This window comes from Sebastes fasciatus, chromosome 16, assembly GCF_043250625.1.
Source record: "Sebastes fasciatus isolate fSebFas1 chromosome 16, fSebFas1.pri, whole genome shotgun sequence".
NCBI classification, from domain to species: Eukaryota; Metazoa; Chordata; class Actinopteri; order Perciformes; family Sebastidae; genus Sebastes; species Sebastes fasciatus.
This window is the reverse complement of record NC_133810.1, coordinates 32,356,512-32,382,551: the sequence shown is the minus strand read 5'-3', so window position 1 is coordinate 32,382,551 and position 26,040 is coordinate 32,356,512. Positions and strand designations below refer to the sequence as shown.

At 38.1% G+C, this 26,040-nt stretch overlaps 1 protein-coding gene across 1 annotated transcript in view; it reads right to left on the bottom strand.

The window, feature by feature from the left end:
* LOC141752673 (protein NLRC3-like) overlaps positions 1–26,040 on the bottom strand; it is a 782,294-nt gene that overhangs the window by 37,334 nt on the left and 718,920 nt on the right. The window contains exons 43-45 of the mRNA XM_074610793.1: positions 19,146–19,322; positions 18,104–18,277; positions 17,508–17,681 (exon numbers count right to left, since the gene is read on the bottom strand). Coding sequence (XP_074466894.1) covers positions 17,508–17,681; positions 18,104–18,277; positions 19,146–19,322 — 525 coding nt within the window. The remainder of the gene's footprint in view (positions 1–17,507; positions 17,682–18,103; positions 18,278–19,145; positions 19,323–26,040) is intronic.

The following is a 26,040-nucleotide window of genomic DNA, read 5'->3' as shown; positions in this document are numbered from 1 at the left end:
TTATTTGTTTTTTATTTAGTTTTTATTTAGTTTTTATTTATTTCTTTTGCATTTTTTATTTTATCACTTTGTATTTATTTATTTATTTTTGCACTTTTTTATTTATTTATTTTGCATTTTTTATTTATTTGTTTTTGCATTTTCTTTTTTATTTATTTATTTTTGCACTTTTATTTAATTTTTTTTTTTTAATTTATTCATTCATTTTTGCACTTTTTTATTTCGTTCTTTGTGCATTTATTGTTTATTTATTTACTTTGCATTTTTTATTTATTTGTTTTTGCATTTATTTATTTTTATTTATTTTTACATTTATTTATTTTTGCACTTTTTTTATTTAATTTTTTTTTAAAAAATGTATTCATTAATTTTTGCAATTTTTTATTTCGTTCTTTGTGCATTTATTGTTTATTTATTTACTTTGCATTTTTTATTTCTTTGTTTTTGCATTTATTTATTTTTATTTATTTTTACATTTATTTGTTTTTGCACTTTTTTATTTATTTGTTTTTGCACTTTTTATTTATTTTGTTTTTTTTGCATTTATTTATTTTTGCACTTATTTATTTAATTATTTTTGCATTTATTTATTCATTTATTTTTGCACTTTTTTATTTCTTTCTTTGTGCATTTATTTTGGATTTATTTACTTTGCATTTTTTATTTCTTTGTTTTTGCATTTATTTATTTTTATTTATTTTTGCACTTTTTTATTTAATTATTTTTTCATTTATTTATTTTTTCTTCTGTTCTGAGATGTTGTTGTTAAATGTTAAATATACTGATGAAGAGGAGGAGGATGAGGGTTGTCGAGAAATGTTTGTTCAGCTTCAGTTAACAAATACATTTTAGTAGAAATTTTGAAATAGAAAAACAAAAATCAATAGCAAATTGGTAGAGGAAAGATAAAATGAGTGGTATAGATGAGTTAGTAGCAGCTGTCTTACTTTGACTCTGAGGGTCCAGGTTCATTACTGAAGAATAGAGGATACTTCATGGACCGGTCACTCTTCATAGACAGACAGCTGGGTACTGGAGACTCTGCTCTCCGTCTGGACTGAACTCTGCAAACACCAACATGATTTTATTCACATCACATGAATCCTTGATGAATTCTCTTTTAGGTCATTAAGGTCGCTCTAAACACACAAACTACTGCTGCTGTCAACAATAACGAGCTTTAAAGGTTTGTAGCCGTTTTCTTAGATTAGATTACATCTTCTCTAGCTGACTGACAGCTGTCACAGACACTAAGAGGAAGAGCTTATTTGATGAAGTCTGTTAAATTGTAGTTGGCAAATACATTTGTGTATAAATTTAAATATACAAACACAAAATCAACAGAAAACATGGTATTGTCAGAGGAAACTACAAATGAGTCCTATAAATGAGTTAGTAGCAGCTCTCTTACTTTGACTCTGAGGGTCCAGGTTCATTACTGAAGTCTGGAGGACGATCTAAGGACCGGTCAGTCTTCATAGTCAGACAGTCAGAGACTGGAGACTCTGCTCTGTCCTCCTCTTCCTCCTCACAGTCAATCATCTTCTGATCTGAAGTCAGTCTGAGAGGTTAAACAGGAAAGGAAACAAGTTTGTACAAGAGTCACAGGCGAGACTGAGAGGGTCTTTCCCATTTGTTCTTTTATACGGCTTGACTCCTCTCCTCGACTCCTCTCCTCGACTCCTCTCCTCAACTCCTCTCCTCGCGTCTTAGTCCCGTCCACGGGAGATGCGAGCGGAGGAGGCGAGGAAACGACTCGAGGAGAGAGGAAACGAGGAAATATGTTTTTAGAGACATGAGACGTCCTTTCCTCTGAAGCGTCACGTGAAGCGACGTCCGTTTCTGATGACAGCAGCAGCTGATCACATCTGGATCAGCTGTCAGTCGGCTTCAACAGCTGTTTATGTCTGAACTGTACTAATACTAATAAAGACACTCAGTTATCAGAGCAGCAGTGTTTCCTCTCTGTAGTCTGTTACCTGTTTAACAAACACCTGCACATGAATAACAGCTGCAGTCTGTATTTCTACTGTGGACTGAGTCCTGCTTAGAGGACCAGGAACCATCTCTACTGTGGACTGAGTCCTGCTTAGAGGACCAGGAACCATCTCTACTGTGGACTGAGTTCTGCTTAGAGGACCAGGAACCATCTCTACTGTTGACTGTGTCCTGCTTAGAGGACCAGGAACCATCTCTACTGTGGACTGAGTCCTGCTTAGAGGACCAGGAACCATCTCTACTGGAACAACACCTTTATATTATGTATTCATTATTAGCGTCTGTAGTTATTGATGTTCTGACAGTAGAAGTTATGTATTAGGCTGAATGTTTCAGGGAACAGTGAAATGATGTAACTCATATCAAACCCGACGTTCAGGAATTATCAGCCTCATGTGACTGAATGGAAATGAGGATAAATGATGTAAAAGGTGTAAAAGACAGACCCTCCTTCTCTCTCTGACTTTAACTGTATCCTTAATAAAAGTTAACGGGAGAAATAACAGATGATCAAAAGAAAACTCTTTCTAATAAATGAAGAAAGTTATTTTAAGTCTGTATGTCAGCTCTTATAAACCCCTCTCAGAGTCAGACTCCTTCAGAGTCAGACTCCTTCAGTGACGGTGTGTGAAGCAGAGCTCCTGCAGGTCCTCCTGCTGCTGGATCACTTCACCATCAACATGCTCCGTCTGCTGTTCACTCCTACAGTTAACACAGATTATAACTAGATGGTGAATCAGAAGACAACTAAAATATAAATCTGTTAATCTGTGATCTGTCTTCACTCCGGTATGAAACTCAGTGATGTTGATGTATCAGATCAAACCGATCAGCAGCAGCATCCAATCAATAACTGATATCCAGTAAGGGGGCGTGTCGGTCGGTAAATAACAATCGTGGAGGAAACACTGGAGGATGCACTGGTGTATCCTCGCTCATAGCTCCTCGCTCCTCGATCCTCGCTCCTCGATGCACATTTTATGAATTGGGACGTCCTTCAAGATGGAGGACTGAGATCGATTTCCGGGTCACACTGACAGCTGTTGTTGCCTGTTGGGTTTCAGAGGGGTCCGTCCTCCAGAGGGGTCCCGTCTCCGTGACAAGGAACTGAAGCTGTTATATCAGACAGCCCTTTACCTCATCATCAGACAGTCTTTTACCATCAGACAGTCCTTTACCATCATTGTGAAATGGAGGTTCTCAGGTGTTTTGTTACAGAAATACAATCAGTAGTTTGTGGCTCTAAAACCCAGACTAAGATCCATCTGAGGTTGAAACAGTATCTGCACTAATAGTTCTGCATCAGAATATAAATCTGTTAGCAGAACATTTAGTCTTCATCCTCAATGCATCATCATCCATCAGGTCAGCTTACAGTAGAAACAGTCTCTTACTTTGACTCTGAGGGTCCAGCTTCATCACTGAAGTTCAGAGGAGTCCCAATGGACACGTCACTCTTCATAGACAGACAGCTGGGTACTGGAGACTCTGCTCTCCGTCTGGACTGAACTCTGCAAACACCAACATGATTTTATTCACATCACATGAATCCTTGATGAATTCTCTTTTAGGTCATTAAGGTCGCTCTAAACACACAAACTACTGCTGCTGTCAACAATAACGAGGTTTAAAGGTTTGTAGCCGTTTTCTTAGATTAGATTTCATCTTCTCTAGCTGACTGACAGCTGTCACAGACACTAAGAGGAAGAGCTTATTTGATGAAGTCTGTTAAATTGGAGTTGGCAAATACATTTGTGTAGAAATTTGAATATAAAAACACAAAATCAACAGAAAACATGGTATTGTCAGAGGAAACTACAAATGAGTCCTATAAATGAGTTAGTAGCAGCTCTCTTACTTTGACTCTGAGGGTCCAGGTTCATTACTGAAGTTCAGAGGAATCGACATGGACCGGTCACTCTTCATAGTCAGACAGCCAGAGACTAGAGACTCTGCTCTGTCCTCCTCTTCCTCCTCCCAGTCACTCATCTTCTGATCTGAAGTCAGCCTGAGAGGTTAAACAGGAAAGGAAACAAGTTTGTACAAGAGTCACAGGCGAGACTGAGAGAACAGGAAGTAACACACAACCTCTATCGCACGCACGCACACACACACACACACACACACACACGCCACACGCCACACACGCACACACACACAGTATACATTATAATAAACCAGCCAGCGCTCCACCTGGTCACTTCTCTTTACCTCTCTGCTTGTTTTCTTGGCTTACAGCAGCTTTAATGAGGATTATTCAGCCAGTCATGACTTTGTGTTCACAGATGAATCAAACTGTTGAGTTCATGCTAACATTTCTCTCCTCTACAGTCCACAGGGAGGAAACTGACTCAGACACTTTAACAGTAACATAATAAAATGTTGGATTAACACTCACCCTGCTTCAGTCTTCAGTCGTCAGCCCTCGGTCCTCTTCTCAAAATGGAGTCTGGAATAACGGAAACCTTTCACTTTCATCATTTCCAGTGTGGCACCTCCTCTCTTCATTTACAGGAAATCCCTGTCATAGTTCCCTCCCTGTTCATGAGCGTGTTTAAAGTCTTACGTATGTACAGTTTGGATTTGGACCTAAATTCTGTAACGTAATAGAATCCTTTTACAAGACACAACTAGTTCAGTAGCACTCCCTCAGGGTACCTCATCTCTCCATTTACAGGAAACCTTTGACCTCAGAGTTTACCTACGAGTGTGTGTGTGTGTGTGTGTGTGTGTGTGTGTGTGTGTGTGTTGCTCACACTAATCAGCTTTTTAACACGGCGTGTTTATGAGAATATCTTTTGTCTTGAACAGGTTGAATTAAAATGAGTTTTGATCCGATGTTATCTCATTTTTATGTTTAAATCATGTCAATAAACCAGTTTAGTTAAATACTAATGTGCTTTTATAGTTGTTGTTTTTTCAGAATTATATCTCTAAGATTTTTCTGAACATCGGGAAGAAAAAATATCATCTCTGTTGCACAATAAAATCATTTCTGAGTTGCAAGTCTTTTTCATGATCTAAACACAGTAGCCAGAAATGACACATCTTCCTTGTTCAATTAGTACAAGAACCTACATTTTGAAATGTATTATATTATTTTCTTATTAGTTATATTTGTATGTTTCTTCCACTATTTCATGTTTCAGCTTTTTTTATTTTTACAAAAAGAGAAAAGACATAAGTAATATCCAGCAACCTGGATTTAGAAATATAATCCCAAATTTTCTACTAGTCAAATGTTAAAGTTACTAGTTTATTGAATTTCACACGTCAGTATTTCAGAGTTAGTAGAAGCTTATCGTTAATGAGTAACTTTAACAATGATGGATTTATATTTCCGTGTCACACTATCAAGTTTCAGATTGACTAAAGAAACCGTCTCAACAGATAACGCCTAGCCTGACTGAGAAGATGATCATGCAGTATAAAGTTTAAATGTTTATATCTCATTCAAAAAGGAACTATGTTAGGGAAAACTGTCTGATAACAACATCCTCGAGTGTTTCCACCTGCAGCTCCTCTTCCTCCACATCTGAGCTGCTGACAAGAAAACACAGTTTAAACACCTCAAATTAAATCAGTAAAACGTTTAAAAAAGAATTGTGCAAATCCTGAACAAACTGTCCACTAGTGTGAAATATTAATATTACAACCTGTAGTGATCACAGTCTCTACATATATGTAGTCCTGTCACAGAGGAAAGTGAACCGACACACTTTAGATTTAACATTTGTTCAACGTGATCTTCTTGATAAACCAGTTTCTACTGTCTGTATTCACATCAGTGTGACTGATATGAGATCAACTATTCACACCGTGAAGCAAAGAAACCCACTGCATTAAGAACACAACGAGCACAGATGAAGAACAAGAACTCCCAACACCTGCAGCTTCATCACATTCCTGCTGTTTCTAACAAAAACACACCTGCCAGGTGTTATTTACCTGCACTGTACGTAGACAAGGTTTCAGCCATAACTACCTGTACTGTAGGTGTCACAACTAACATTTATCAGACAATTAGACTCAACAACATGAACACAGTGATGCTGATCAGAGAGTATCAATCTGAATTATGATTATCAGCTGAAGAAACACCTCACTGATATTCATTATTAACATTATACAGGACAACCTGACATTTATTGATCAGAGTCAAACTGTTACAACTAAATATACCATTAAAGTTGAACCCAGACTGAGCTGTCTCACCTTCAACAAGCTGATTACTTTAAACACGGAGTATCTTTGATTTATGAAGTAAACCACTAATGTAATATCATATGAATGACAGCTAAAATCATACTTTTGTTTTGTTAAAAACTAGCTCAGGTTACTTCTAAAGCCAGTTTGTGATTATTAATAAAAACGTATTGTGTTAACAACTGTGCAGTGTTGGAGGAAGTATTCAGATCCTAAATAAATGTGCTAATACCACACTGTAAAAATACTCTGTTACAAGTAAAAGTCTTGCATTGAAAATGTTACTTAAGTAAAAGTATGTAAGTATAATCAGGAAAATGTACTTTAAGTATTAAAAGAAAGAAAACGTCCCCTGTGACTGTTAAACTATGACATATTATATCATTAGATAGATTTATATATAATAAAATAATTAAAAAGGAAAAGCAGCAAATCGTCACATTTGTGAAGCTGGAACCATGAAATGATTTTGCTTAAAAAATGGCAATCAAAAATAGTTGCCAATTAATTTCAGTCAATCGATTAATAAGTTAATCGACTAATAGTTTCAGCTGTACATTTTCACATGTTTGTAAAGTAACTAGTAACTAAAGCTGTCAGATAAATGTAGAGCGTAAATGCAGATAAATGGAGTAAGAAGGACAACTTGTCCCTCTGAAATGTCCTGCAGTAGAAGTATAAAGTGGCATGAAAGTAAATGTACTTTCTAACACTGTAACTGTGTAACATTAGGCCATCAAATCAGCAGAAAAACAGGAGATTGATTTATAGAAAATAATCTATTTAAATCACAATATTAGTGAGAAAAATCACAGCTTGATATATTTGTTTAAAATGTTCAGCCCAACTAGCTGTGAAGTAATATTTAAATGTAAAGTGGTTGGTTAACTAGCTACAGCCTCAGTAACATGAGATCTATGTAACATCACCCAGAGAAGGATCTTAACGCCCCCTAGTGGCCACGGTCGGTAACTACACCTGCATCAATATCAAGTTAGAGGAATTACATACAAGACACACTTCCAGTTACATCCTTCAAAATAAAAGAGCAAGAGATGTAGTTATGCTCTTTGTCCACAGGAGGGCAGTGTGATTATGATTTTAATTATAATGATTGTGTCTAACTACAGCTGTTTAGGGTTAGGGTTAACAGTAGATCTCATTATTTCTTATCTTTATTTTATTGTTATGTTTTACTGTTTATATTTTATTATTTATATTTTGCTTCTGATTTTAATTAATTTATTATTATTATTATTAATATTATTATTATTAATAGTAGTATTAGTAGTTGTAGTAGTAGTATAATACTACTTGTTATTTTTTATTATTATTGTTTATAATTATTCCTACAAGCTAAAAACGATCATTGTATCGGGATAAATAAAGTAGTTTCTTATCTTATCTTATTTCTTAACTGAGGGTATTTGCTAGAATTGTTTAAATGATTTTATCTTATTTTATGTATATTTTTGTTTCTGGATTATTATTGACTTTTATTCTTTGTTTTTACAGTAGAGCCGTCTGTAACTATGGTTGAAAGGTCTATAAAGAACATCACTCTGACATCTGCATAATGAGGGCCAGAACTTTTCATACTTTAGGTTGATTTTGATGCCAATACTTCTGTACTTTTACTGGAAAGCAGGACTTGTAGTATTTCTGTACTGTAGTATTAGTACTCTGACTGTGTATTAGAGTATGAAGTGAACAGCAGATGATCAGACTGTGACTTTAAGACTTTCACCTCAGTATCTGAGGGTCAATATTTGACTGTAATAAAACTGATAAAAGACGTGATTGTCGTTTTATTTCAGTCTGAATGCTTCGCTGACAGCATTATGAATCGATTTAGTCTGACTTCTCAGTCATTTAACTTAAACTTTCTTCTTCTACTGCAGCCACCTTCTAACAATACATCTGATTATGTTCTTGCTGTAATATAAGTAATATTTAAATTATGTAAATCTCATCTAAATTCCTGGTCTCAAAGAGACATCTCTATCATAGGCCGAATTCTTCTTACAGAAATGGAGTGCATTTCCCGATTCATCTACCCAGCTTACTCCTTATCACTTCCCAAAGATGCAATAAAAGCCATAAACCAAGCTAATTTCAGTTATATCTGGAAAAGGAAAACACACTATATTCAGAAAGGCACTATGGTTAAAGAATATGAGGAAGGTGGACTTAAGGCTATTGATATTGAATACATTAATGAGACTATTAAGATCATTTCTAAAACATGAAAAAAGTTTTTGGTTTCATATGCCCAGTGAAATTTTTACTAAACTAGGAGGCATCGGCTTCCTTCTTAGATGCGACTATGACTTCACAAAACTCCCCGTCAAATGATCCTTGTTTCATCAACAGGTTTTACTTTATTGGAAAATGATATACAAACATAATTATAGTCCCCATAAAACCCCAATACGGAATTGCCGGAATGTATTACTTAAAAATAAATCCATATTTTTACAAAATTGGTTAGAAAAAGGAAAATGATCTGTGATGCATTTATTGGACAATACAGGAAACATTCTACCATTTGAGGACTTTTGTTCTAAACTCAGCCTCGTTGACAGAGGTCAGTATAACAATGTTGTCAAAGCAATCCCTCAAGCTGTAATTGTGATGGCATATCATTTATCTCAAGATAATGTAAACCCCCAATCTCCCTTCACTTTTGGTGAATGGTCACAACCTCATTAACTTAAAACTACCTAACGTCACCTTTACTAAAGACTTATATCCGTTCTCTTCAAACAGAAATTCAATTCTAAAACGTTTCTCTAAAAAAGATTCTGAGAGTCTGAGATCGAAATTCTTTAAATGTCCTATTGCACCAAAAGTGAAGGAGGTTCACTTTAAGGTTCTCAGTGAAATATATATAATATCCCCCTCTGCTGGGTTCTTAAGAAACCGTTTTGGTTTTGATCACAATAACTGCTGGTTCTGTGATGAACACATTGAAACTACAGAACATTTATTTTATGAATGTATTTTTGCTAATGCTCTCTGGGATGATTTGCATTGCACCTCCGAAACAAATTATCTAATGATATAGTTACTTTAGATGGCATTGCCCTGGCCTCCAGCACCACCGTAAGGAATCTGGGAGTTGTCTTCGACCAGGATATGTCCTTTAAGTCTCTCATAAAACAAACCTCACGGACTGCCTTCTTTCATCTACGTAACATTGTGAAGATCAGGCACATCCTGTGTCAAAATGATGCAGAAAAATTAGTCCATGCATTTGGTACCTCTAGACTCGATTACTGCAATTCCTTATTATCAGGCTGCTCCAATAAGTCTCTTAAGACTCTCCAGTTGATCCAGAATGCTGCAGCACGTGTACTGACTAGAACTAGAAAAAGAGATCATATTACTCCTGTATTAGCTTCTCTACACTGGCTGCCTGTAAAATCCAGAATAGATTTTAAAGTCGTCCTCCTCACCTACAAAGCGCTAAACGGTCAGGCCCCATCATATCTTAAAGAGCTCATAGTACCCTACTACCCCACTAGAGCACTGCGCTCACAGAATGCAGGGTTACTTGAGGTTCCTAGAGTCTCCAAAAGTAGAATGGGAGCAAGAGCCTTCAGCTATCAAGCTCCTCTTCTCTGGAACCAGCTCCCAGTTTCAGTCCGGGAGGCAGACACCGTCTCTACATTTAAGAGTAGGCTAAAGACTTTCCTCTTTGATAACGCTTATACTTAAGCTGCTATAGGCATAGACTGCCGGGGGACTTCCTATGACACACTGTCATAAGGAACTTCCTATGACACACTGAGCTCCCCTCTCCTTCTGTATATACTCATGTCCCATGTCCATGTTGTTACTAACTTCATTCCTTCCCGGGAGTCCTTGTGCCTCCTTGTCTCGCAGCTAACCGTGGAGCGGGGTCACACCTGGAGCGAGGTTATACCTGGAGCGGGATCACACCAGGGAGCGAGGTTATACCTGGAGCATGGGTACACTTGGAGCAGGGTTTCACCTGGATCTTGGTGGTCTCCGGTATTGTGGCTGCATCTGCTGCCGCGTCGGTGCCTGCTTGACACCAACTGCTACCATCCCTAATTAACTACGTCTGTACGAGGGACTACCAATGCTAACGAGGGATTTCCAACACCTAATGACAATGTGGCAGCCTGGAGAATAACACTTCTCAGTCACTGCCAAAGACATCAAGAGCTCCCAGCAAGCATGCTGATGCTGCAGGAACCAACGCACGGGCATCGATCGCAGGGACGTCCCACACCAATACACATGGACGTACTGAGGAGAGATGCTGGACAGTGCTGGCTTTCCGATAGTTGTATTATCACTCTTTCCATCCACCACTATTGGTTTTGTGTTATCAGCCCTACTTGTATTAGCTATTACAGCTGCTAGACTGCTATTGTGGCTGCTTCTATATCTATCTCTCTCTATCTCTCTCTCTCTCTCACTCTATCCCCCCAGCCGGTCTCGGCAGATGGCCGCCCGCCCTGCGCCCGGTTCTGCTCCAGGTTTCTTCCCAGTAATCGGGGAGTTTTTCCTGGCCACAGTGCGCTTGGTGGATCCTGTTGGGTCTCAAAACTATGGTGTACGGTCATAGACCTGCTCTACATATAAAGCGTCTTGAGATAACTTCTGTTGTGATTTGACGCTATACAAAAATAAATTGATTTGATTTGATTTGATATATATATATATATATATATATATATATATATATATATATATAATATATATATAAATATAAATATGTGTATATGTGTGTGTGTATGTATATATAGGTGTGTGTATATATATATATATATATATATATATATATACGGTGTAATTCTACTTCTCCTAATGTATATGTTGTTGAGAAGAGGGAGCTTAATGTGTCTGTCTGTGGTTTGACTTGTGGTCCTCCTCCATCCAGGAGGTGCTGAGGCTGGAGTCGTCCCTCGCTGACCTCCAGAGAGCCTACGAGGCGGAGGTGTGTGCCAGACAGGCCCTGCTGGCGGAGCTGGAGGAGCAGAGGGAGGTGCAGAAGCAGCTGGATGGGATCCTGACGTGGGTCAGAGAGCTCCAGGCGGCCTGGGTGAAGGAAGGTAACGGTAGCTTCCATGACAGTTTCAGGCTGGTGATGGAGTCTGTGAAGAAGCTGCAGGAGGCCGTTGGGGAGGTCTACAATAAGGCACCTCATTGAACTGAACCAGATATGTTGATGTATTGTTTCTTTTTGTATTTGACTTCTTTATTTGAAGTAAGAGCTCAAAACTCATTGTGTCATATAAGGATCAAACTCACAACCGCCAATATTCCTACCAGATATCTACCAACCTGAGCTATTTCAAAAGTCATAACATAGCATGTAAAAAAAGTTGTGTTCGAAAAATGCTATTAAAAAAAAAAAAAATTCATGAAAAAAAGGCATACTATTGTAGGACAAAAAATGTCATGAAAAAAGTAATATGTCAAAAATATTTTGAAAAAAAAAGTCATTCTGTAGCATGTTGAAAATTTGTACAAAGAAAGTCGCAGTATAGTATGTCGAAAAATGTTCTTAAAAAAAGTCATATAGTATGCTGAATTTTTGGGGGAAAAAAGTAATAGTATAGTACGTTGATAAATTCTTATCTACCACACTGAGCTATCTGCCAGGATACACTGATGCAATGTTTCTTTTTGTATTTGACTTCTGCATTTGATTTGGCCCTCAAAAATCACTGTGTCACATAAGGATCAAACCCTAACCCTAACCCTAACCCACAAACTAGAGACCTAGAGCATTCAGAGGATGGATGGCTTTCCTAGCTAGATTGACAAGGAGAATTCTTGGAGAAATGTCCAAATGTCAAAAGGTTTTGATACCAAATCACAGCATGGCTTTTTCTACTGTGTTCCTCAAGGTCTTGGTGTCTTAATGTGGTCTTTTGGAGGGATTGTTGCTAATCTTTTATCAATTCTCCCAATGTAAAAGGAGGTTAAATTCAGCACCAAATCTGTGTAACAAATGGTATCAACCAAAAGCAGTAGATAATCTCCTTAGCAATGAGCCACATCAGCTCAAACAGGGCTTACTTTTAAGACTATAAACAGACTGACTAGCCGTCAGATGAGTGTATTTTGTGCAGTTTTGATGCTCTTTCATCTAATGAAAACATCTCACTGAATTCAGGTGGAGTGATTAGGATGCTTACATATCCACCAATTAGGCCTCAGGGTAATACAAACTGCATGATGACAGTCTCTACATATATGTAGTCCTGTCACAGAGGAAAGTGAACCGACACACTTTAGATTTAACATTTGTTCAATGTGATTTTCTTGATAAATCAGTTTCTACTGTCTGTATTCACATCAGTGTGACTGATATGAGGTCAACTATTCACACCGTGAAGCAAAGAAACCCACTGCATTAAGAACACAACGAGCACAGATGAAGAACAAGAACTCCCAACACCTGCAGCTTCATCACATTCCTGCTGTTTCTAACAGAAACACACCTGCCAGGTGTTATTTACCTGCACTATACGTAGACAAGGTTTCAGCCATAACTACCTGTACTGTAGGTGTCACAACTACCATTTATCAGACAATTAGACTCAACAACATGAACACAGTGATGCTGATCAGAGAGTATCAATCTGAATTATGATTATCAGCTGAAGAAACACCTCACTGATATTCATTATTAACATTATACAGGACAACCTGGCATTTATTGATCAGAGTCAAACGGTTACAACTAAATATACCATTAAAGTAGAACCCAGACTGAGCTGTCTCACCTTAAACAAGCTGATTACTTTAAACACGGAATATCTTTGATTTATGAGGGTCGGTAACTACACCTGCATCAATAACAAGTTAGAGAAATTACATATAAGAAAAACTTCCGGTTACATCCTTCAAAATAAAACTGATAAATGTATATCAAGTTAGAGGAATTACATACAAGACACATTTCTGGTTACATCCTTCAAAATAAAAGAGCAAGAGATGTAGTTATGCTCTTTGTCCACAGGAGGGCAGTGTGATTATGATTTTAATTATAATGATTGTGTCTAACTACAGCTGTTTAGGGTTAGGATTAACAGTAGATCTCATTATTTCTTATCTTTATTTTATTGTTTATATTTTATTATTTATATTTAATTATTTATATTTAGCTTTATCTGATTTTTATTAATTTATTATTGTTATTATTATTATTATTATTATTATTATTATATTATTATTATTATTATTATTATTATTGCTATTATTATTATTATTATTATTATTTTTATTATTAATAGTGGTAGTAGTAGTAAAATTAATATCTCTTGTTTTTTATTATTATTATTGTTAATAATTATTCCCACAAGCTATAAACGATCATTGCATCAGGATAAATAAAGTAGTTTCTTATCTTATCTTATTTCTTAACTGAGGGTATTTGCTAGAATTGTTTAAATGATTTTATCTTATTTTATATATATTTTTGTTTGTGGATTATTATTGACTTTTATTCTTTGTTTTTACAGTAGAGCCGTCTGTAACTCTGGTTGAAAGGTCTATAAAGAACATCACTCTGACATCTGCATAATGAGGGCCAGAACTTTTCATACTTTAGGTTGATTTTGATGCTAATACTTCTGTACTTTTACTGGAAAGCAGGACTTGTAGTATTTCTGCACTGTAGTATTAGTACTCTGACTGTGTATTAGAGTATGAAGTGAGCAGCAGATGATCAGACTGTGACTTTAAGACTTTCACCTCAGTATCTGAGGGTCAATATTTGACTGAAATAAAACTGATAAAAGACGTGATTGTCGTTTTATTTCAGTCCGAATGCTTCGCTGACAGCATTATGAATCGATTTAGTCTGACTTCACAGTCATTTAACTTAAACTTTCTTCTTCTACTGCAGCCACCTTCTAACAAAACATCTGATTATGTTCTTGCTGTAATATAAGTATTATTTAAATTATGTAAATCTCATCTAAATTCCTGGTCTCAAAGAGACATCTCTATCATCGGCCGAATTCTTCTTACAGAAATGGAGTGCATTTCCCGATTCATCTACCCAGCTTACTCCTTATCACTTCCCAAAAATGCAATAAAAGCCATAAACCAAGCTAATTTCAGTTATATCTGGAAAAGGAAAACACACTATATTAAGAAAGGCACTATGGTTAAAGAATATGAGGAAGGTGGACTTAAGGCTATTGATATTGAATACATTAATGAAACTATTAAGATCATTTCTAAAACATGAAAAAAGTTTTTGGTTTCATATGCCCAGTGAAATTTTTACTAAACTAGGAGGCATCGGCTTCCTTCTTAGATGCGACTATGACTTAAGAAAACTCCCCGTCAAATGATCCTTGTTTCATCAACAGGTTTTACTTTATTGGAAAATGATATACAAGCATAATTATAGTCCCCATAAAACCCCAATACGAAATTGCCGGAATGTATTACTTAAAAATAAATCCATATTTTTACAAAATTGGTTAGAAAAAGGAAAATGATCTGTGATGCATTTATTGGACAATACAGGAAACATTCTACCATTTGAGGACTTTTGTTCTAAACTCAGCCTCGTTGACAGAGGTCAGTATAACAATGTTGTCAAAGCAATCCCTCAAGCTGTAATTGTGATGGCATATCATTTATCTCAAGATAATGTAAACCCCAATCTCCCTTCACTTTTGGTGAATGGTCACAACCTCATTAACTTAAAACTACCTAACGTCACCTTTACTAAAGACTTATATCCGTTCTCTTCAAACAGAAATTAAATTCTAAAACGTTTTTTTAAAAAAGATGCTGAGAGTCTGAGATCGAAATTCTTTAAATGTCCTATTGCACCAAAAGTGAAGGAGGTTCACTTTAAGGTTCTCAGTGAAATATATATAATATCCCCCTCTGCTGAGTTCTTAAGAAACCGTTTTGGTTTTGATCACAATAACTGCTGGTTCTGTGATGAACACATTGAAACTACAGAACATTTATTTTATGAATGTATTTTTGCTAATGCTCTCTGGGATGATTTGCATTTTTGGTTGTCCACTAAATTTGTATTTTTTTCTAATCTAACAAAGGAAAATGTTATATTTGGCACAATTGTGAAAGATCCCGTACATGAATGACCTGGCAATCAATAATCCATAATCATTCTTTTTATACATAAAAATAGATTCCTGAAATCAAGACCAAATTTCTATGTTTTCCATCAGGAGCTGTGTCTTTACTTTTCATCTCTGAAACATATGAAGAAAAAGATGCTATGAAGCTTTCAATGTTAGTTGATGATCTTAACCTTACAGAGAACCCCTAAAGCACTATTATCACTATTATCACTATTATCACTATTATCACTATTCCCTTATTTATTTATTTTTGTTTGTTTGTTTGTTTGGGGTTTTTATCTCTCTTCATCCACACTCTTATTCTCTGTATGCCTAGAACTAATCTGCAGAGGCACTTTGGGTTCAGAATATATGAATGAATAAAGACAAAGTGAAACCCAGGTCCAGGTGGAGGAGGTGGTGGAGTGTGGAGCAGAAGGAGTGGAGGAGTCTCAGTGTGTCTGCAGAGACTGTGCAGAAGGACAGATACACTGATGATACTCTGTCAGGTCCAGAGGAACACACAGGGATGATGGTGGTTAGAGATCAATACCCCTTCCATCCTTTCAATCTGATGAGAGAAGATGAAGACACCAGAAGTCATCAATCAGTGTTTACAGAGACTCCCTTCATCAGCTGTCAGTCAGCATCCAGTATAAAGAGCAGAGGGACTTCAGTCTGTGCAGCGTAGCCAGCTTCCTTTCAGCTCTCATGTTAACGTATTGGAGTGAACACACTGAGCTCAGAGCTCACAGACCAGAGGCCTGTACTACGAAGCCAGTCCAACACACCCAGGGTATCTTCTCCTTATCTGGTTTAACTAACCCCTCAACCAAGATCCCGCTAAGCGGTCCTACGACAGTTCTGATCAACTCGGTAAGTCAACCCAGGGTTTCTCAGTCTGGCTGTGAGCGCGTTCACATAGAAGGGGCGGGGTTTGTAGCACATGACCAATTAGAGACATGGACCAGTCTACGGTCTGCAGAGCGGCACACTTTACAAACGCATACTAGACAAGTTAAACATAATCCAGACTAGAATTAACACAGTTTAAACTGCCAAATGCAGGAAGGATGCATATGAGATGAGGACTAAATCCACAGTCTTGTTGTGTGTAAAATGACCTGTAATGTTGATCTTAAACTAATCGGAGGCTTCAGCAGTCTGAGTTAGATGTATTAGGGCTGGGTGACTTGGACAAAATCAAATATCACAATATATTATATTATCTGACATGGTTGGTACCGATGGATTCATCAGGTTTTCTAGTTTACTATGATACCAGTAGTAGTAGTAGTAGTAGTAGTAGTAGTAGTAGTAGCAGTAGTAGTAGCAGTAGTAGTAGTAGTACTAGTAGTAGTAGTAGTAGTAGTATGACCTGGTCGGTACCGATGGATTCATCAGGTTCTGTAGTTTCAGATGATACCAGTATCTTCACTCTAGCTTTAAAACTGAGATGCTACAACCTAAAAATCACAAGTTGCGTTAATGCGTTAAGGTAATTAGTGGCGTTAAAACAAACTTGAGTTAACGGGTTATTATTGCGTTAACTTTGACAGCCCGACTAAATATGGAGTCTTTTTGGACAAGGAGATCAGACAGAGCGTTTCAGACAGAGGGTGTAAAGAGGTGCTGCAGCACAGCCGGGAGAAGAAAAGTAAAGTGATTTTTGAACATTAAAGCATGTTAACATGTTCTAGTAGAAACCTAAAATACAAGTATGAAGCTGAACATCAGCCTGATAGGTCCTCTTTAAAGGTCCCACATGTTCATACACAGACTGAACAGTAAAACGTCAGCTGTGATTACTGGACTTCAGCAGAGGTTCTGGTCTGTATAAAGACCACATGGTTACTAAATGTAACCATGGTTCTATGATGGTTCTATCTCTCAATGAGAGAACACACACTTTCTGATCAGAGTTGATGGTATGACAGTTTGATGGATGAGGACCACTGTCTCCATACATGATGTGATGCTGTCAGCTGTAATCCAGCTTTATTTCCTGGAGACATGAACACAACAACAACATCTTCTTCACATCAACTCTAACACATGATTACAACAAGCTTCTGGCTGATCTGATTGGCTGACTGTTCTCTCTCTCTCTGTGTGTCACCGTTCTCCTCTCACAGCTTAACGTAGGAAACACATCACAACAATACTGCTGAAACCAGCATGGACCGAATCCGACCCTCTACTTACTCCAGAGTCTCCAGTCTACAGTGTGGACTCTTCACAAGATCAGACAACAGCTTCACATCTGAATCCTTCAGGTTGTTTCCTCTCAGATCCAGCTCTCTCAGATGGGAGGGGTTGGACTTCAGAGCTGAGGCCAGAGAAGCACAGCTGATCTCTGACAAACTGCAGCCACTCAATCTGAATAAAGAATAAATGATGAAGATAAAAATCACTTTATAATCCATGTCATGTCATGTCATGTCAACACACATCAATACCAAGCTGCTGATCTCTCTAAAATCAAATTCCATACTTCTCCATACTGCGTAGGAACCCTGCATATTAGTTCAGAGGATCTTCTGTATCCAGATGTGACCATTTACCAACAATGATAAACATTCATTTACTTTAACAACTAACAGTGGACATTTTCTACACTTTCTTTAAGAAACACAAGTCGTTAGTGACTGCAGACTGAATTTAGTTCAAGAAACATGAAAATATGAAGAAAAGGACATTAACAACTTTATGGATGTAAGTTATGTTTGTACATAAATCAGGTTCAATTGTTAATTAAACATATACGATGTATAATAGTAACAGAGAGTAAGTGAACTGACCCCAGAGTCTCCAGTCTACAGTGTGGACTCTCCAGAAAACCACACAGGAGCTTCACTCCTGAATCCTTCAGCTTGTTGTTACTCAGCTCCAGCTCTCTCAGATGGGAGGGGTTGGACTTCAGAGTTGAGGCCAGAGAAGCACAGCTGATCTCTGACAACCTGCAGCTCTCCAATCTGAATAAAGAATAAATGATGTAAGTTTAGAAGACAACGTTCCTGCTTGAAATCATTCAATGTTTAATAATGTGTTCAGAGCTGAAGAAGGTTTAGAACGTAGAAGTTTAGAAAATGTAAACTCCAAACACCTGAAGCCAACAGGATGCAGGTTAAAAACTGTCAAATACAAACAGTGAAACAGAGCTCTCATTAATATTAATGACAACGTGCTGCTACTTCAATAAAGACGTAGTGACTTCACCTCTTAAACTCTGACAGCTCCACCAGTGGATCCATCTATACAAACTCATGTTGAGCAGCCAAACACAAATAAGAACCACAGAAACTGATTCAAGATTCAACTCAACATCTCAAAGTTTCTAAAGATGTCAAAGATGTCAGGATGGATTTGGGGAAATGTGAACAAAAGATATTTAAGATAAGACATCTACAATATATATATATTTGAGGAATAGTAGAGTCATAAAATCAAAGCATCTTCAGTTTAAACTCTTCAGTCAGTAAAAGCATCATATAGCTTCATAACATTTATAGAAAAAACAAATACTTAACATATTTATTATTGTCTGATAGCTGAAATAGAGATTATTTATTTATTCTTCATATTGATCTATTTTTATTATAATTTCTTGGAAAAAGAAACATGATGGAAGTCAAGAGTTGTGATATATGAAGGTTTTAAATGTGTAGCTTAACATTGCTCTGCCACAGTCAATGGACTGAACCACTGAAGAAGAAAATGGACTTTAGCATTAAGAGACTTAGTGTGGATCAGTATAATATCAGCCTTATGTCTGCAGTTTAGTGTCACCACAACTTTCACGTCATATTAATCTCAGTACACAAGTAAAAAATGGTGTCTGACCTCAGAGTCTCCAGTCTACAGTGTGGACTCTCCAGAAAACTACACAGGAGCTTCACTCCTGAATCCTGCAGCTCTTTGTTTTTACTCAGCTCCAGCTCTCTCAGATGGGAGGGGTTGGACTTCAGAGCTGAGGCCAGAGAAGCACAGCTGATCTCTGACAAACTGCAGTTCCTCAATCTGAATAAAGAATAATGATGTAAGTTTAGAAGACAACGTTCCTGCTTGAAATCATTCAATGTTTAATAATGTGTTCAGAGCTGAAGAAGGTTTAGAACGTAGAAGTTTAGAAAATGTAAACTCCAAACACCTGAAGCCAACAGGATGCAGGTTAAAAACTGTCAAATACAAACAGTGAAACAGAGCTCTCATTAATATTAATGACAACGTGCTGCTACTTCAATAAAGACGTAGTGACTTCACCTCTTAAACTCTGACAGCTCCACCAGTGGATCCATCTATACAAACTCATGTTGAGCAGCCAAACACAAATAAGAACCACAGAAACTGATTCAAGATTCAACTCAAGATCTTAAAGTTTCTAAAGATGTCAAAGATGTCAGGATGGATTTTGGGGAAATGTGAACAAAAGATATTTAAGATAAGACATCTACAATATATTTGAGGAATAGAGGAGTCATAAAATCAAAGCATCTTCAGTTTAAACTCTTCAGTCAGTAAAAGCATCATATAGCTTAATAACATTTATAGAAAAAAATAAATATTGAACAGATTTGTTATTGTCTGATAGCTGAAATAGAGATTATTTATTTATTCTTCATATTGATCTATTTTTATTATCATTTCTTGGAAGAAAGAAACATGATGGAAGTCAAGAGTTGTGATTTATGAAGGTTTTAAATGTGTAGCTCAACATCACTATGTCCTAATCAATGATCTTTTCCCTAAAATGAGTAGAGTGACTTTGTCATTGTGTTATTGTGGATCATCATAATGTCAGCCTTCTACAGACATCATCCAGATGTCACCACAACATTCATACAGCTGTTCATGTCAACACACATCAATAACAAGCTGCTGATCTCTGTCAAGTCTGGAATTAGAGGATCAATATTAAATCAGACTTGTTGGACTTCATTACTTAATTTATTACATGGCCTTCTTCTCACTGTATCTGAGAGCTTAGCAGGTTTATGTCATTTACAGGAAAGGTCCACATTTGTTCAAGTGTGTCTGTAAACAACAGCCACATGTCATATGTACATTAAAAGAGTTATTGGTGGCAGTAATCATTCCTCCTGTGAAGTGGTCCCTTCATAACACAACTACACTGTAAGAAATGACTTCAGAAGTTCAACTGAAACTAATATGAAGATTCAGCAGTCTGAGTCCGACAAATCAAAGTTACAGACTGTTTAGTACCAAATTCCCTCTTTGAGTTACTAATCCTCCTGCAGCTCAACAAGGAAACTGTCAAACACAACATACTGACTGGATACATACTAAGGCTGGGCAATATATCCATATTATATCAATATCGTGAAATGAGACGAGATATCGTCTTAGATTTTGGATATCCTAATATCTAGGGTTGTCAAAGTTAATCGTTTTAACGCCAACATTTTCTTTAACGCATTAACGCAATCGATCTTCCAGAGGTTGTAGCGGCTCAGTTTTAAAGCTAGAGTGAAGATCCTGGTATCATCTGAAACTAGAAAACCTGATGAATCCATCAGTACCAACCATGTCAGACTAGCTGGTCGTGAAGGAGGTTAAATAACGCTCCAAACTTCCACTAAATGTTGGAGAGGAAAAACTGTCATGACCTCTGACCTCCAGATGTGTGAATGTAAATGGGTTCTATGGGTACCCACGAGTCTCCACTTTACAGACATGCCCACTTTATGATAATCACATGCAGTTTGGGGCAAGTCATAGTCAAGTCAGCACACTGACACACTGATAGCTGTTGTTGCCTGTTGGCTCTCCCTTTAAGGTACATTTTGGACGGATAAAAAAAGTGTGATTCATTGGCAATTAATCGCGATTAAATATTATAATGGATTGACAGCCCTAGTAATATCGTGATATGGCATAAGTGTTGTCTCTTCCTGGTTTTAAAGGCTGTATTACAGTAAAGTGATGTCATTTTCTGACCTTACCAGACTGTTCTAGCTGTTCTATTATTGGTCATTTACACAAAAAAATATTGTGATATTTGATTTTGTCCAGGTCACCTAGCCCTAATACATCTAACTCAGACTGCTGAAGCCTCCGATTAGTTTAAGATCAACGTTACAGGTCATTTTACACACAACAAGACTGTGGATTTAGTCCTCATCTCGTAACACTCAGGTTAAACGGGGATTGCTTCACAGACAGAAGGAATGATGACAGACATCAATAACTCTTTGAATGTACATAAGAACATGTGAGTATTGTATTCAGATAGATTGAAACAAATATGAACCTGCAAAGATGTTTCTGATGCAGAATATTTATTTTGTTTTTGCTTCAAATAATTTGACAATGCTGACATGAAAACAGATCACAGTTAGATCTGCTGTCAAAAAGAACGTGGGAATAACTTAGAACCATAGAAACCTCTGATTAGATGGTGTCGTTCATAATCATCACTTATGTGCCTTTAAGTTGGTGCAATACGTGTTTGTTGAAGAGTGCTGCACCTTTAGACATGTTCAAATAGAGAGCTACAGGAATGAGTCCTAAAACCCAGAGATGAGTCAGCATTTTAGCACTTCCTGTTTCCTCGTCTGGTGGTCAATGGGTTTTTAGTTAGATGCCTGAAATAAGGTCTGTGGTTAAAGGTCCAGTGTGGAGGATCTGGTGGTATCTAGTGGTGAGGTGAGGAGATTACAACCAACTGAAGCCTCTCCTGTGTGCCAAGCGTGTTGGAGAGCTACGGTGGCCGACGTGAAAACATGAATGTCTCTCTCTAGAGCCATCTGGAGCAGAGCCAGTGCAGAGAGAGTGTGTCTACAAACTACATAAACTACAGTCAGTGAACTGACCTCAGAGTCTCCAGTCTACAGTTTGGACTCTCCAGTGCAGCAGAAAGCAGCTTCACTCCTGAATCCTTCAGGTCCTTGTTGTGACTCAGGTCCAGCTCTCTCAGATGGGAGGGGTTGGACTTCAGAGCTGAGGCCACAACTTCACAGTGAGTATCTGAGAGTCCACAGTTATAAAGTCTGTGATGACACAAAGATTACAAAATATGTTATTATGAAAGAGGACAGTTTATATTTACTTCATGCATTTGATGACTAAACAGTTTGATATATACTTCTTTGATTAACATTTGCTCCTCACATCAGTGGTTCAGCTAATCTTATCTCACTGTTTGACATGAAACAATAATTCTCATCACTCTCTCTCAAACCTGCAGACTTTTAATCTTTGTTTTTCTTTAATCTTGCAGATGAAGAGAGAGAACATGTAGTTACATTGAGGCTTCCCTAATGTCCAGTCTGTCAGTGAGATCTGATCCCAGGTCTGTCTCCACAAAGTTAGCATGAGGCCTTCTTGATTAGAAAAGCATTTTTAAAACTCAGTGAATAAGTAATAATAATACAGTTGATGTACATAGTTAAACATTCATATAATTAGATATTTTGATGACTGCATGGCGTTTTGTCATTAACACTCTTATCTGAGTATCAAACGTATTCAGATCACAAACACAATTAATGAACCAATAAGATTTCATTATTTTCAGCATAATGTCATCAGAAAGATGTTATCAGTGTTTCAGCATTAAAAACACAACATTGATCTTTGGTGTGTATAAGATCTCTTAAAAAGTCTGAATTCTACCATTCTGCTGTTATATATTCATCAGACTGCTGTTATTGGTGGAAGCTGTGTATTTCCTGTTACTACTCTTCTCTACAGCAACAAGAGAGAGAAACACCTGAGTTTCCTTCTGTGAGCAACAGAATAAAAGGAAAGACTTAAAAACACGATGATGGAACACAACTTGACTTCATGAGCAATAAAATGCACCATTGCTCGATTCAACACACTCAGGGGTTTCACAACGACAGTCTTTGTCTCGTATGACCAGTAGTTTACGGTGGCTAATGCTAGAGTTGGGTCGATTTTCGGTTTGATTTAATGCTAATCCAGCCTGTATTTGCAATATGACAACGTGATTAACGTAATATTATGATGTTATGTTGGTGTATAAACAAGAAGAGGTTTGTTTACTAGGAAGTTCATGTGTTTTTTAGGTCGATGAGACGAGACATGGCAGAGCTGGGGCCTCATGTATAAAAGACTGCGCAGCTTTCACACTGGAAGATGGCGTACTCACAAAATGGAAAAAGTACGTTCGCACAGAAATGTTCACATGTATAAAACCGTGCGTACGCCTGTTCCTGCGCACCATTCCTTTATACATCCCAATTGACGTGAAATTGAGCACAACTGCACGTGCCACTTGGTCCGCCTTGTCTCCTCCCATTAATAACTATGCAAATGACTATAAACACGCTCCATGCTGTCACTTATTGTCCAAATAACAATAACAATAACAATAACAATAACGACGGCAAATCACGCTGGAAAAGGAACAAAAAAGAAGAATTTCACAGAGTGTGAAATTGAAGTGTTTGTTACTGAGGTGGAAACTAGAAAACATATTTTATTTGATGGTCTTTCATCAGGAATCAGTAACAAACGCAACGTCTCCACAGCAACTGACCGTGCGCTCCCGAAGGCTCCCGAAGGCTCCCGAAGGCTTCCGAAGGCGCACGGTCAGCTGCGTCCGAGCCTCGACTGCTGAGGGGTTCCGGTCTGGCCGTGTCCTCACTAAATATATCCTATACGCTGTGCTGGAGTCACACAGAGAGATTGTCAATACAATGAAGGATATATATATGCAACGAATTAAAAAGAATGAATGACGTTCTTGGTGGGATAAGTCATATATTAAAAGACCTTGTTGAAAAATAAACCTCGATGATTTACATTCTGTGTATCTCATCTAAACGGCGCAGTATAGCTGCTGCATTTGGCTCATTGATAGGTGGGCCAGGGTCCGGTTCATCCATCTGTAGGTCCTCTGGGGCACAGGCTCACCACGATGGTTTGCCACATTGTGCAGCACGCGATTTTGTTTTTGGCACAGTGGTTAAGGCATGTCATCTCTGGGTAATTAGTTTAAATGTGTTTTTGTTGTGCCTTTGTGATGTTAAACATTATGCGCAAACTAGTTAAGAAATATGTGTTGTTGTTTTTTATCCCACATCATAAATAAAGCTCAGTAAGTTGAGAGGAAAAATTATTAACGAGTTTCAGTACTTTGTAGTTTGACACTGCCAGATGACAGAGTTTGGAGGACGGTCCGCACATTCTCACGTCACGTTGATTTTTATACATCCCGGCGTGAGCGTGAAACACAGCGTACGCAACATTTTAGTACGTGCGCACCGTTTATACATGAGGCCCCAGTAGTTTACGGTGGCTAATGCTAGAGTTGGGTCGATTTCCGGTTTTGCCAGTCTGGTCTGGTCCGCTCCGGTCCGGTCCGGTGTACGAGCTTAAACCGGTTTGATTTTATGCTAACCGGCGGAACCGACATTTGTCATTATGACACGTTCTGGTAAACTAAAAAGTAGCAGACATCAACAACCTGTGCCGACAGAGTCACAGTGCTAAATCCAGCCTGTATTTGCAATATGACAACGTGATTAACGTAATATTATGATGTTATGTTGGTGTATAAACAAGAAGAGGTTTGTTTACTAGGAAGTTCTTGTGTTTTTTGGGGTGATGAGACGAGACATGGCAGAGCTGGTCTCAAAGAAAACTAAAACTGTGGAAACATGGCAACAGTTTGGATTTGAAGCCAACGAAAGAGATGAGCCCAAAAACACACGAGGTAAGGTGTAATGTGGTGCAAGGCCTATTGAAAGCAAACCCCAGCACCAGGACTCTGATCCCAGGACCGCCCCGACTCCCCGCCAGATCAGCAAACGTTCTGTTGCTGCCGTTACACCGGTTAGACCCAGCGCTAAAAGCTCTGGACTTACAGAGCTTTTCTGCAGTTCCTCACAGCTGGAATCAGTCTCCGTCGTCCCTCTCGTGTTGTGTTGTACTTCTTCAGGTCCAACTCATCCAGAACCTCCTCTGACATCTGCAGCATGTAGGCCAGAGCTGAGCAGTGGATCACAGAGAGTTTCTTCTCTGATCTGTTCTCTGACTTCAGGAACTTTTGGATCTGCTGATGTACCGAGTGGTCGTTCATCTCCGTCAGACAGTGGAAGATGTTGATGCTTCTGTCAGGAGAGGTATCATCTCTGTTCATCTTCTTCAGGTTGTTGATGATTCTCCGGATGATTTCTGGACTGTTGTCTGTCTGACCCAGCAGACCTCCTAAGAGCTTCTGGTTGGACTTCAGAGAGAGGCCATGAAGGAAGCGAACAGGTCCAGGTGGCCATTTTTACTTTCAAGGGATTTCTCCATGGCTCTCTTCAGGAAGTCATCCAGGGTTGAATGAACATAGTCTTCTCCCAGGAAGTCCTTCAGTATCTCTGTGTTGCTGTTTGTGTAACAGTGGATCATGTAGACTGCAGCCAGAAACTCCTGAATGCTCAGGTGAACAAAGCAGTAGACGGTTTTCTGGAAGATCACACTCTCTCTTTTGAAGATCTCTGTACAAACTCCTGAGTACACCGAGGCCTCTGTGACATCCAGACCACACCGCTCCAGGTCTTCTTGGTAGAACATGATGTTTCCTTTCTCCAGATGTTCAAACGCCAGCCTCCCCAGCTTCAGAAGAACTTCCCTGTCAGCCTCCGTCAGCTCCTGTGGACTCGTCTCACGTCCCTCACCGTACTTCTGCTTCTTCCTCTTTGTCTGAACCAACAGGAAGTGTGAGTACATGTCAGTCAGGGTCTTGGGCAGCTCTCCTCTC